The sequence below is a fragment of the Giraffa tippelskirchi genome, chromosome 2 (genome assembly GCF_054371585.1).
Source record: "Giraffa tippelskirchi isolate mGirTip1 chromosome 2, T2T-mGirTip1v1.2.pri, whole genome shotgun sequence".
Taxonomy (NCBI): domain Eukaryota; kingdom Metazoa; phylum Chordata; class Mammalia; order Artiodactyla; family Giraffidae; genus Giraffa; species Giraffa tippelskirchi.
In genome coordinates this window covers 116,413,724-116,426,198 of record NC_137276.1, presented here as the reverse complement: position 1 = coordinate 116,426,198, position 12,475 = coordinate 116,413,724, and the positions used below count along the sequence as shown (strand labels likewise).

Here is a 12,475-nt window from a genome sequence, read left to right as displayed (position 1 = left end):
GGTTTATTTCTGGACTTTCTATCTTGTTCCATTGGTCTATATTTCTGTTTTTGTGCCAGTACCATACTGTCTTGATGACTGTAGGTTTGTAGTATAATCTGAAATCAGGAGGTTGATTCCTCCAGCTCCATTCTTCTTTCTCAAGACTGCTTTGGCTATTCGGGGTATTTTGTGTTTCCATGTGAACTGTGAAATTTTTTGTTCTAGTTCTGTGAAAAATGCCATTGGTAATTTGATAGGGATCGCATAGAATCTGTAGATTGTATTTGGTAGTATAGTCGTTTTCAAAATACAGATTCTTCCTACCCAGGAACATGGAATATCTCTCCATCTGTTTATGTTGCTTTTGATTTCTTTCATCAGTGTCTTACAATTTTCTGTGTACAGTTCTTTTGTCGCCTTAGGTCAGTTTATTTATTTCTTCAGTGGTGAATGGGATTGATTCCTTAATTTCTCTTTCTGATTTTTCATTGTTAGCATATACAAATGCAAGTGATTTCTGTGTATTGATTTTGTATCCTGCAACTTTGCTAAATTCACTGCTTAGCTCTAGTAATTTCTGATACTATCTTTAGGGTTTTCTATGTACAGTATCATGTCATCTGCAAACAGTGAGATGATCTTCTTTTCTGTTCTTATTCCTTTTATTTCTTTTTCTTCTCTGATTGCTGTAGCTAGGATTTCCAGAACGATGTTGAATAATAGTGGATAAAGTGAACACTCTTGTCTTGTTCATGATCTTAGGGGGAGTGCGTTGTTTTTCACCATTGAGAATAATGTTTGCTGTAGGCTTGTCATATATGGCCTTTACTATGTTGAGGTAGGTTCCTTCTACCCAATTTTGCCCAATTTTTGAAGAGTTTTAATCATAAATGGGTGCTGAATGTTGTCAAAGGCATTTTCTGCATCTATTGAGATGATCATATGGCTTTTATCTTTCAATTTGTTAATATGGTGTATCATATTGATTTGCATATATTGAAGAATTCTTGCATCCCTGGAATAAACCCAACTTGATCATGGTGTATGAGCTTTTTGATGTGTTGCTGAATTCTGTTAAAATTTTGTTGAGGATTTTTGCATCGATGTTCATCCATGATATTGGCCTGTAGTATTCTTTTTTTATGTTGTTTTTGTCTGGTTTTGCTGTCAAGGCGATGGTGGCCTCGTAGAGTGAGTTTGGAAGTGTTCCTGCCTCTGCAGTTGTTTGAAAGAGTTTAGAAGGATACACATTAGCTCTTCTCTAAATGTTTGATAGAATTCTCCTGTGAAGCCATCTGGTCCTGGGCTTTTGTTTTTTGGGAGACTTGATCACAGCTTCAATTTCAGTGCTTGTAATTGAGTTGTTTGTAATTTCTATTTCTTCCTGGTTCAGCCTTGGAAGATTGAACTTTTCTAAGAATCTATCCATTTCTTCCAGGTTGTCTGTTTTATTGTCATATAGTTGTTCACAATAGTCTCTTACAATACTTTGTATTTCTGCATTGTCCATTGTAACCTCTCCTTTTTCATTTCTAATTTTGTTGATTTGATTCTTCTCTCTTTTTTTCTTGGTGAGTCTGGATAAAAGTTTGTCGATTTTGTATATCTTTTCAAAGAACCAGCTTTTAGTTTTATTAATCTTTACTATTGTTTCTTTCATTTCTTTTTCATTTATTTCTGCTCGGATCTTTATGATTTCTTTCCTTCTACTAATTTTTTTGTTGTTGTTGTTCTTTTTTCAGTTGTTTTAGGTGTAAAGTTGTCTATTTGATGTTTTTCTTATTTCTTGAGGTAGGATTGTATTGCTATAAACTTCCCTCTTAGAACTGCTTTTGCTGCATCCCGCAGGTTTTGAGTTGTTGTGCTTTCATTGTCATTTGTTTCTAGAATTTTTTTAATTTCCCTTTTGATTTCTTCAGTAACCTGTTGGTTATTTAGAAACGTGTTGTTTAATCTCCATGTGTTTGTGTTTCTTACAGTTTTTTTCTTGTAGTTGGTAGCTAGTCTCATAGCGTGGTTGGAGAAGATGCTTGATACAATTTCAGTTTTCTTAAATTTACTGAGGTTTGATTTGTGACCCAAGATGTGGTCTATCCTGGAGGATGGTCCATGTGCACTTGAGAAGGAGGTGTATTCTTCTGCATTTGGATGGAATGTCCTGAAGATATCAATGAGATCCATCTCATCTAATGGGTCATTTAAGACGTGTGTTTCCTTATTAATTTTATGTTTTGATGATCTGTCCATTGGTGTCAGTGGGGTGTTAAAGTCTCCTACTATTATTGTGTTACTGTCAATTTCTCCTTTTATGTCTGTTAGTGTTTGTCTTATGTATTGGGGTGCTCCTATGTGGGGTGCATAGATATGTACAGTTGTTATGTCTTCCTCTTGGATTTGTCCCTTGACCATTATGTAGTGTTCTTCCTTATCTCTTGTAATCTTCTTTATTTTAAGGTCTATTTTATCTGATATGAGGATTGCTACTCCAGCTTTCTTTTGCTTCCCACTTGCATGGAATGTATTTTTCCATCCTCTCACTTTCAGAGTCTATATGTGTCTTTAGGTCTGAAGTGGGTTTCTTGTAGACAGCATATCTATGGGTCTTGTTTTTGTATCCATTCAACCAGTCTGTGTCTTTTGGTTGGAGCATTTAATCCATTTACATTTAAGATAATTATTGATATATATATTCCTATTGCCATTTTCTTAATTGTTTAGGGTTGATTTTGTAGATCTTTTTTGTTCTCTTGTGTTTCTTGACTACATAAGTCCCTTTAATATTTGTTGTAAAGCTGGTTTGGTGGTACTGAATTCTCTTAACTTTTGCTTGTCTGAAAAGCTTTTGATTTCTCCATCAATTTTGAATGAGATCCTTACTGGGTACAGTAATCTTGGTTGTAGATTTTTTCCTTTCAGTACTTTAAATATATCCTGCCATACCCTTCTGGCCTGCAGAACTTCTTCTGAAAGATCAGTTAAGTGTATGGGGTTTCCCTTGTATGTTACTTGCTTTTCTCTTGCTGCTTTTAATATTCTTTCTTTGTGTTAGTCTTTGTTAGTTTGATTAGTATGTGTCTTGGCATGTTTCTCCTTGGGTTTATCCTGTATGGGACTCGTGCCTCCTGGACTTGATTGACTATTTCCTTTTCCATGTTGGGGAAATTTTCAAGTATAATCTCTTCAAAAATTTTCTCATACCATTTCTTTTTCTCCTCTTCTTCTGGGACCCCTATGATTTGAATGTTGGTGCGTTTGATATTGTCCCAGAGGTCTCGGAGACTTCTCCTCAGTTCTTTTCTTTCTTTTTACTTTATTCTGCTCTTCAGAAGTTATTTCCACCATTTAATCTTCCAGCTCACTGATTTGTTCTTCTGCTTCAGATATTCTGCTATTGATTCCTTCCAGAGTATTTTTAATTTCAGTAATTGTGTTGTTTGTTTCTGTATGTTTTTTCTTTAATTCTTCTAGGTCTTTGTTAATTGATTCTTACATTTTCTCCATTTTGTTTTCAAGGTTTTTGATCATCTTTACTATTATTATTCTGAATTCTTTTTCAGGTAGTTTGTCTATTTCCTCTTCATTTATTTGGACTTCTGTGTTTCTGGTTTGTTCCTTCATTTTTGTAGTATTTCTCTGCCTTTTCATTATTTTCTTTTAACTTATTGTGTTTGAGGTCTCCTTTTCCCAGGCTTCAAAGTTGAATTCTTATTTCCTTTTGGTTTCTGCCCTCCTAAGGTTGGTCCAGTGGTTTGTGTAAGTTTTGTATAGGGTGATTTGTGCTGAGTTTTTGTTTATTTGTTTCTTCTCTGATGGGCAAGGCTGAGTGAGGGGGTAATTCTGTCTGCTGATGATTGGGTTTGTACTTTTGTTTTGTTTGTTGTTTAGATGAGGCCTCCTGCACAGTGTACTACTGGTTGTTGGGTGATGCCGAGTCTTGTATTCAGGTGGTTTCCTTTGTGTAAGTTCTCACTATTTGATACTCCCTAGGGTTAGTTCTCTAGTAGTCTAGGGTCTGGAGTCAGTACTCCCACTACAAAGACTCAGGGCTTGATCTCTGGTCAGGAACGAAAATTCCACAAGTGGTTTGTTACGGCATCAAGTGAGATTAAAGCAAATATCCAAAAATGAGAAACCAAAAATGAACTCCAGACAAGTGGCAGTTACAAAATCAGGCAAATAATAATTAAAATAATCAAATATATATATACATATATACACACTGTTCTGATCAAAGTCCAAACAGTCCAACAAAAATAAAGTACAGTAGATTGACCCAGCAAACAAAAGAAATCAAAAATTATATTTACCAGTCAAGAACAAAACTAACTAAAGCACAAACTGGAAAACAAAACTAAAGCAAAGTGCCAACTGGGGAATAAAGCAATGAAAACAAAACTAACAAATACGTCGAGAGGAAAGGAAAGAAAGAAAGGATAAATATGCAAAGTTAAATAGAGGTAGATGAAGATTTATATACACTAAATATTAACTGCCAGGAGAAAAGGACAGTAAGAAAGACAAACAAAGGAGTAAATTTAGAAAAAATATAATAGGTTTAAAGAATGAAAACTTAAAGCTATAAAAAAGAGAAAAGAAAAAAATGGAAGAAGATAGAAAAAAGGGGGAAAAAAAAGGAAAACTCCACAGAACTGCAAAAGCCCAACGCAGAGGCAGAGGTTTATAACAACAATAAAAAGTGTGACTGAATATACACATATACATATACACCCATAAGCAAAATCAAAACAGTCCAACAAAAATAAAGTACAGTAGATTGACCCAGCGAACACAGGAAACCAAAAATGACATCTACCAGAACAAAACTAATAAAAGCACAATCTGGAAAACAAAACTAAAGCAAGGTGCCAATTGGGAAATAAAGCAATGAAAATAAAACTGACAAATATGTTGAGAGGAAAGGAAAGAAAGAAAGAATAGATATGCAAAGTTAAATTTGGGTAGATAAAGAAGGTTTATATACACTAAAGATTAACTGAAAGGGGAAAAGAACAGTAGGAAAAGCAAACAAAGGAATAAATATAGAAAAAATAATAATAGGCTCAAAAAATTAAAAAAAAAAAAAAAAAAGGGAAAACTCCACAGAACTGCAAAAACCAAATGTAGAGGCAGAGGTTTATAACAACAATAAAAAATGTGACCAAGGGGGAAAAAAAGCTCAAAAGCTTAATTAGATTTCATAGTGCCAATAAAATCGACAACTACAACAGCAGGGGGTGGGGGCGGAGGAAAAAAAATCCAAAAGAATCTACAGAACAAGTCAAAAGTGTCAGAGTCCTTTGCCTCGCTGGGAGTCACAGTCCACCTCAGCTCCCTAGAATGCCCTCCAACACTGTGCTGATCTCTGGACCTGCTGTGGGGACAGCTCAGATTCGAATGTAGTCCTACTCCTGTGTGTTCTTGCCTCCAAGGTCCACAGCTATCTGAACTAGTGTGTTTTCTTTTGTGGAAGCTCTCAGTGGCCTTTTATGTATTCCATAGACACAGAGTCTGCCTAGTTGATTGTGTGGATTTAATCTGCAGCTTGTACAGCTGGTGGGAAGGTTTTGGGTCTTCTTCCTTAGCCACACTGCCCCTGAGTTTCAATTGTGGTTTTATTTCCGCCTCTATATGTGGGTTGTCCACCGGGGTTTGCTTCTGAGGCTGCCCTGGAGAACTTGGGTTTGCCCCTGTGAGGGTGATGTGTGGAGGTAGTACAGCTGGTTGGGTTGCAGGGGTTCTGGCAGCAGCAGATATTCAGGGGAGTTCGAGGCTAGGGCAGCAGGAAATACAGTGCTCTAGAAGGGTATGGCAACCAGTATTGGCTGATACACTCCAGTATTCTTGCCTGGAGAACCCCCCCTGACAGAGAAGCCTGGCAGGCCACAGTCTACAGGGCTGCAAAGAGTTGGACCAAATCGACGCTGTGTGCATAGACGCAAGACATTTTTTGCCTGTGGCAGCTCTGCCTCAGTGAGAGTTGAGCATGAAGGTGGCACAGCTGCTTGGCTTGCGGGGACCCTGGCGGTGCCAAGTGTTGAGGGACATAGACTGCCTCTGCTGCAGGAGTTATGGTCCTATCAGAGTCTTTTCTCGGGCCTCTTGTAGCTGGCGATCAGAAGGCCTCTTTGGCCAGTCTTTCTCCATAGTTCTGCCTGTTCAGGCACTTAGAGGCTCCCTTGGCTGGGGTCCTTCTCTGTTGTTTGGTGCATCAGGCACTTAAAGGCGCCCCCCTGGGTGGGGTCCTATTCTGTAGATTGGTGCCTTAGTGACTTAAAGGGGCACCCTGGGTGGGGTCCTACTCTGCAGTTCAGTGCATCAGGCGTTTGATGGGCCAGCCTCTCTATTGTTCAGCTGCAGATGCTGGCATGCGGGGAGAGAGAGGCTATGGTGATGGCTCCACCCCCTACACGTGACTTAGCAGTATCGCCTTGCTTCCATGGCTGCCTGGCTTTCCTCCTCCAGCATTTCCCACCACAGTCTCCTCCCTAACATCCCCTCGATCCAGCTCTCTACAGTCAACAGCAGCCCTTGCCCTGGGGTTGCTCCACAATCCCTAAACTCCAGCTCCCAGCCCCTGTGCCTTCCAGGGGACCTGTGTCCCTGTCCAGGGTATGTATGGCTGCAGCAAGGACTGTCTGATTCTCATCCCATTTAGGCTGCCACAGATCAGCTGTTTCACTTTCAGCCTTAAATGTTTCTTCTCTGACTCAGACAGTTGCCTGGATGCTGGGATCAGACCCTTGCTTCATTTCAGCCACCTGCCAAGGGCAGGTCCAGTCCTACTAACACTCCTGTTTTTCCCCCTAGATCCTTCATCCTACAGAGTTTTGCGTGGCTCTGTATATTCTTTTTCACTGGTCAGGTACTCCTGTCTGCTCTCAGCTGGTGTTCTGCATGGACTTCTGTATCTGAAGGTGTATTCCTGATGCACCTGTGGAGAGAGATGTACTCCACATCCACCTCCTCCTCTGCCATCTTGTTCTCTCTGGAATGCATTTTAAGGTTAACTTAATATATGACCTACAGATTGTACTTTGTTTCATTCTGGGCTGTGCAGCAGGCTCTCATTAGCTATCTGGTTTATGTGCAGCAGTGTGTATGTGTCAGTCCCATCCTCCCAGTTTATCTGTCCCTCCCCTTTCCCTCCTTGGTGTTCATATGTCTGTTCTCTACATCTGTCTCTACTTCTGCTGTAGCTCATCTGTTTATGCATTCTCTTTTTAATCCACACAGTAGCCTTTTGAGATTATATACAGTCATCCCTCCTTATCAGCAAGTTCCCCATACATGGATTCAACCAACTGTAGATCAATAATATTGGGGAAAAAATGCAGAAAGTTCCAAAAGCAAAACCTGAATTTACTGCAATGCTGGTAATTTACAGTTGACCATCAAACAACACAGGTTTGACCAACACAAGTCCACTTAAATGCACATTTTTTTCATTAGTAAGTATTGCAGTAGTGTACCATTGGCAGACTTCCCTGGTGGCTTAGTGGTAAAGAATCCGCCTGCCAGGCAGAAGAGGCGAGTTCAGTCCCTGGGTTGGGAAGATCCCCTAGAGAAGGAAATGGCAACCCACTCCAGTATTCTTGCCTGGAAGATCCCATGGGCAGAGGAGCTGGTGGGCTACAGTCCATGGGGTCGCAAAGAGTCAGACACAACTGAATGACTAAACTGCCACCACTACCACCATATTGTCAGTAGTTGGTTGAATCTGTGGATGTGGAACCTCGGATATGGAGTGCCAACTGTAAGTTATACTTGGTGTTTGGCTCTGTGAAGGGTTGGTGCCCCTAATCCCTGTTCAAGAGTCAGCTATGTTTACATAGCATTTACATTGTATTAGATACTATAAGTAATCTAGTGAGTGAGTGAAATTGCTCAGTTGTGTCCGACTCTTTGCGACCCCATGGACTGTAGTCTTCCAGGCTCCTCCATCCATGGAATTTTCCAGGGAAGAGTTCTGGAGTGGGTTGCCATTTCCTTCTCCAGGGGATCTTCCCAAATGAGTGATGAACCCGGGTCTCACGCACTGCAGGCAGACGCTTTACCATCTGAGCCACCAGGAAAGCAAGTAATCTAGAGATGATATTACATATATGGAGGTTATTTGTGTAGGTTATTTGTAGATACTGTACCATTTTATATAACGGGCTTGAGCATCCATGATTTTTGTATCCGAGAAACAAATCACCATCAATATTGAGGGACAGTTATATTGTTAGTATCTCCACATGTATCTCCTATGTAGTGGAGCTGAAACTTGAATATAGGTTGGCCAGCTGCAAATCTTAATACACTTAGTCATTATACTATAAGTTTCTTATCTTCTCTATACTACCATAATATTTTATTTGTGTTTTATTTTTCATTGTATTTTTTACCTTTTGTCTATTATAGTTGGGGAATTACAGCAGTTTAGAGTATAGTGAATCAGACCTAGGTTACCCTATTTGTTCTATATATTAATAATATGCTTAATAAACATTTGTTCATGTGACCTAAATAACATTTACCTTAAATGTTATAGTGGGGATTGCTAATTTTTTAAAAAATTAAATTCTTATTTTTAAAAATGGTTTTGTAGAGTGTGTGTGTGTATTTATTTTGGCTGTGCTGCATGGCTTGTGGCATCTTAGTTCCCCAGCCAAGGGGTGAACCAGGCTGCTTGGCAGTGAAAACGGAGTCCTAACCACTGGGCCGCCATGGGATTCTCTGTGCTTTATATTTAGCCCCAGAACACTTTCTTTTTTTTTTTTTTTTTTAAGACTTTTTATAGCATTCTCGACTATGTAAAATTCTAGTTGAATTGTTGCATTTTAGTGTATCTCTAGAGATAATGAAATTTATTCTGTTAATCTTGGATGTGCCTTTCTAACAGTAGTTTCAGCATCATATCAAGTATTTCTATAAATACTTTTCAAAAAACCAAAGCAAAATAAAACTAATAGTGCTTCTGCAGGGCTTTTGTTATCAAAGTAATTTATTTGAGGTCACCCTGTTTTTAATTACAATTGGGTATTCACAAAACTGAGACAGTATCCTAAGGTGTCCTCATGTGAGCTGTTTGTTTTAAGCAATGAGTGTTTTGTACTAAGTTTGCATTTTTAGAGTAATGAAAATTACCAAGTACTGTTTAATTTTGGCATCCATTGTTATGTGCTTTGTTAGGCCAGTTGTATTTCTTTTAATCCCATCTATTTAAAATGTCTGCTTTATGTCTTTATAAAAGAAGCGGTGTGGGATTGGAAATTGGGAGACCCAGATTTTTATCCTTTGGCTCTCTCGTTAGCTGAGTCTAACTGAAGAGTTTGGGCCAGATCTTTATGGTCTCTTCCATTTTTAAATTCTGGTGTTTATTTAAGTTTCTGTTGTATCAGAAGTACTGCCAGATGGAACATACAGTCTTCAAACTAGATTGGAAGATTATGCAGTCCAGATTCCTAGTTCCAGAGACAGAGAACACTGGCACGGTGATGTGGTCCATGAGCTCCACAGCTAAGTGGAAGGTGTGGCAGGGACAGGGGCTTTCCCATCTCTGCTGCTCCACACTTTCTCAGCATGGTTGTACCTGGTGTTTATTTGATTAAAGAAACACTGATTATCTTATACGACTTCCCTGGTGGTTCAAATGGTAAAGCGTCTGCCTACAATGCGGGAGACCCGGGTTCATTCCCTGGGTTGGGAAAATCTCCTGGAGAAGGAAATGGCAACCCACTCCAGTATTCGTGCCTGGATTATCTTATACATATGAGGCATTTTATTAGGCATGTTGCTAGCTACCAAGATGCATAAATGAGGGGATATGGAGCCTTAAAACGGGGCTGTGGAGCCCAGCAAACCTGGGTTCACAGTCTAGCTGGCCGCTTAGCTCTGCGTCCTCAGGTGAGTAGCTGTTAGGGTTAAATGAGATAATAAAGATTATACTTCTCATGGTGCCTGGTATATAGGAGGCCCTTGTAGAGATTATGATGAAGGTAGAAAGGGATTAAGATTTACAGAACTCTTTCCTCTGTTGTCTTGCTTGGCTCACATCCTTGTAAGAGGGATAATTCTGAGTTCTCCAGTGAGGCAGCGGCTCTGAAGGTGTGGGGCTTCTCCTGCGCCTGGAGCTGTTGGTCTTAGCCGACGCTGTTGACGCTTTCTGTTTCCCAGGCAGTGTTTAGTAATGTTTGTGTCCTGACTGATTTGCCACGTAAGTCAGGTGTACCGTTGTTCTGTTTACTTCACAGACGAGAGAAGTCAGGCACACGGCGGTCTGGTGACTCCCCGTGACCCAGCCTGTAGAGTTGGGGTCTGAGTGCAGGCAGTCTCTGTGTCCTTCCTTTATTTTGTGTGGCCTTTGGGGACGGCAAAGAGCCATGTTGCAAACTGGAAAACACTGTGTAAGATGGGGTGCTGTTTTATCTGATGTGGAGATTACAGTCCACTGGGGATGTGTCTTCTCCACGCTAAACCTACTCACTTCTCCCATCTGCTAGACGTTGCCCTTAGCATTGTGGCCTTTTTTTTCCCCTTGATAATACTACAGCTTGTCAGTATTCTTCCTCTGATGTATCCCCAGAAATGGATACAGTAGATCCATTATACTACTCAGATACGGCCTGAGTAGTACAGAATCTAAGAACTGTTTAATGTTACTTAACGTTGCAGTGGCTTTTTAGCAACACAGTAACTGGTTTAAGTTTATGGTCAACCTAAACTCCTGGATTTGGGAAGGTTTTTTTTGTTTTTTAAGCTATTTTCTGGAAACTGTCTTATCCCCATTTTATAGTTTACTCTGCCTCCCAGGAATTGTGAGAATTAAATGAAAGAATGAGTATAAAAGTTCTTGGCACAGTGACCGACAGGCAAATGGTTGTTTTCCTGTTATATATATTTATCTAAACTCTTCCTATTCAGAAGTTATATGGATAGATTCTTCTATTTTTGTGATTCAAGATCATTGGTAATGATAAAAATTTGTGATTAAGTTGCTGAACAGCTATATTTGAGTAGAAATCAATGTAAGTGAAGTTAAGCTTAAGGAAGGATTGTGGAGAAATGGGAAGTAACATTTAAGAATTATAGTCTCATGCTTCTGCTGTTTGTTTTAAGTTCTATTAGGGAATTTTAGTCACTGTGGTTTGGTTTTGCGTGTTATGTGTGTGGGAGAAGAAAAGTTTGTATTATTGCAGTACTATCCTCTGCAAAGGCTTTTAAAATATATAATGTCTGGGACTTCCCTCATGGTCCATTGGTTAAGAATGTGCACTTCCACTGCAGGGGGTACAAGTTCGATCCTTGATCAGGGAACTAAGATCCTGCTTGCCGTCTGGTGCGGCCAAAAAATAATGTGATATGTACACCCTCCCCCCAAAAAAATCATTGATAAAAACATAGATTAGCTAGAGGCTAAGACATAACGGAATCTGCGTCCAGGCAGATGGAGACCTAGATGTGGGATTTATAGAGAAGCAGCCTCTTAGGTTTGTATAGCTCACATCTCGACATCATATCAAATACAGAAGAGTGTGTGTGTGTGTGTGTGTGTAATTTTTGTCATCCCTTGCAAGTGGAAAGCTATTGAACTTCAGATGTATTTCTTATCACCTAACAATATTTCTGTCAACCTTTAGCATAGATGGTAAAACTCAACTTCTATTTTAAATATATTTAAGTTATTTACATTAATCCCTCTTCCCCCTTAGTCATTAATTTATTCAACAGATAGTTGAGCACTTGTATTTGGCACAGATTAATAAAGCCTGATTCATACCCTGTAGGAATCCAGAATCTGGGAAAATCCAGAAAATAAGTATTATAATGGTGTCTAGATATGGTAGTTCATAAACAATTAAGCAGCTATCTTTAGAATGATGTGAAAAGCAAAGAACATTAAAGGACATAACTCACTCAAGGTGATGAAAGTAGAATAGAGGTTAACATTATTTGAATTGGGCCATGATTATTTTCTAAGACCAGATCTAGCTCTTACATGGGTTACACTCCTGTGCAGTGGTTTGGAGAGGCAGAACTTAAAACAAGGCCCAGGTAGGTTTACTTGTAAAATGTAGATAGTCACTGCATGACTCATGGAGCTGTGGCAGGACTGAAACGAGATGCACTGTATGCAGGTCCTGTAGACGGGTGTTCTCTCCCAGTAACACTTATCCTCTCACAAAGGCTTTGGCCTGAGTCTCGGTCAGTCACACCACGAAGCTTTTCAGAAGTGCTTGGTTGTCTGCCTACAAAGAGAGTTGTGCTGTTATTGAAAAAATCAGCTCGTTATTGGAGTTATTGATCTCTTAAGTCTTGAGTTATATGTTTTTATAACCATGCATTATATGTTCTTATGAACAGAATGCTGATTCTATTAAGTTTTAAAATGAATAAAACATTCAGTGACTACTAAATATCTCTCTAAGCATTAAGGCTCAGGCTAAGTTTAAACGTTTAAGTACTGCATTTGAGCTCATTCATTTTGGGAATTTTCTTTAAAAAATCAGAT

General features: G+C 39.3%; 2 protein-coding genes across 9 annotated transcripts in view; one reads left to right on the top strand and one right to left on the bottom strand.

Moving 5' to 3' along the window:
• The window catches only part of EGLN1 (egl-9 family hypoxia inducible factor 1), a 64,195-nt gene that overhangs the window by 29,644 nt on the left and 22,076 nt on the right, over positions 1-12,475 (top strand). The gene's annotated exons all lie outside the window — the stretch shown is intronic.
• SPRTN (SprT-like N-terminal domain) overlaps positions 11,669-12,475 on the bottom strand; it is a 44,703-nt gene continuing 43,896 nt past the window's right edge. For all 3 annotated transcript variants that reach the window (XR_014076822.1, XR_014076823.1, XM_081570350.1), the window contains one exon: positions 11,669-12,212. Coding sequence is in view for 1 of the 3 variants with exons in the window: in XM_081570350.1 (XP_081426476.1) it covers positions 12,058-12,212 (155 nt within the window). In the remaining 2 variants the exon portion in view is untranslated. The remainder of the gene's footprint in view (positions 12,213-12,475) is intronic.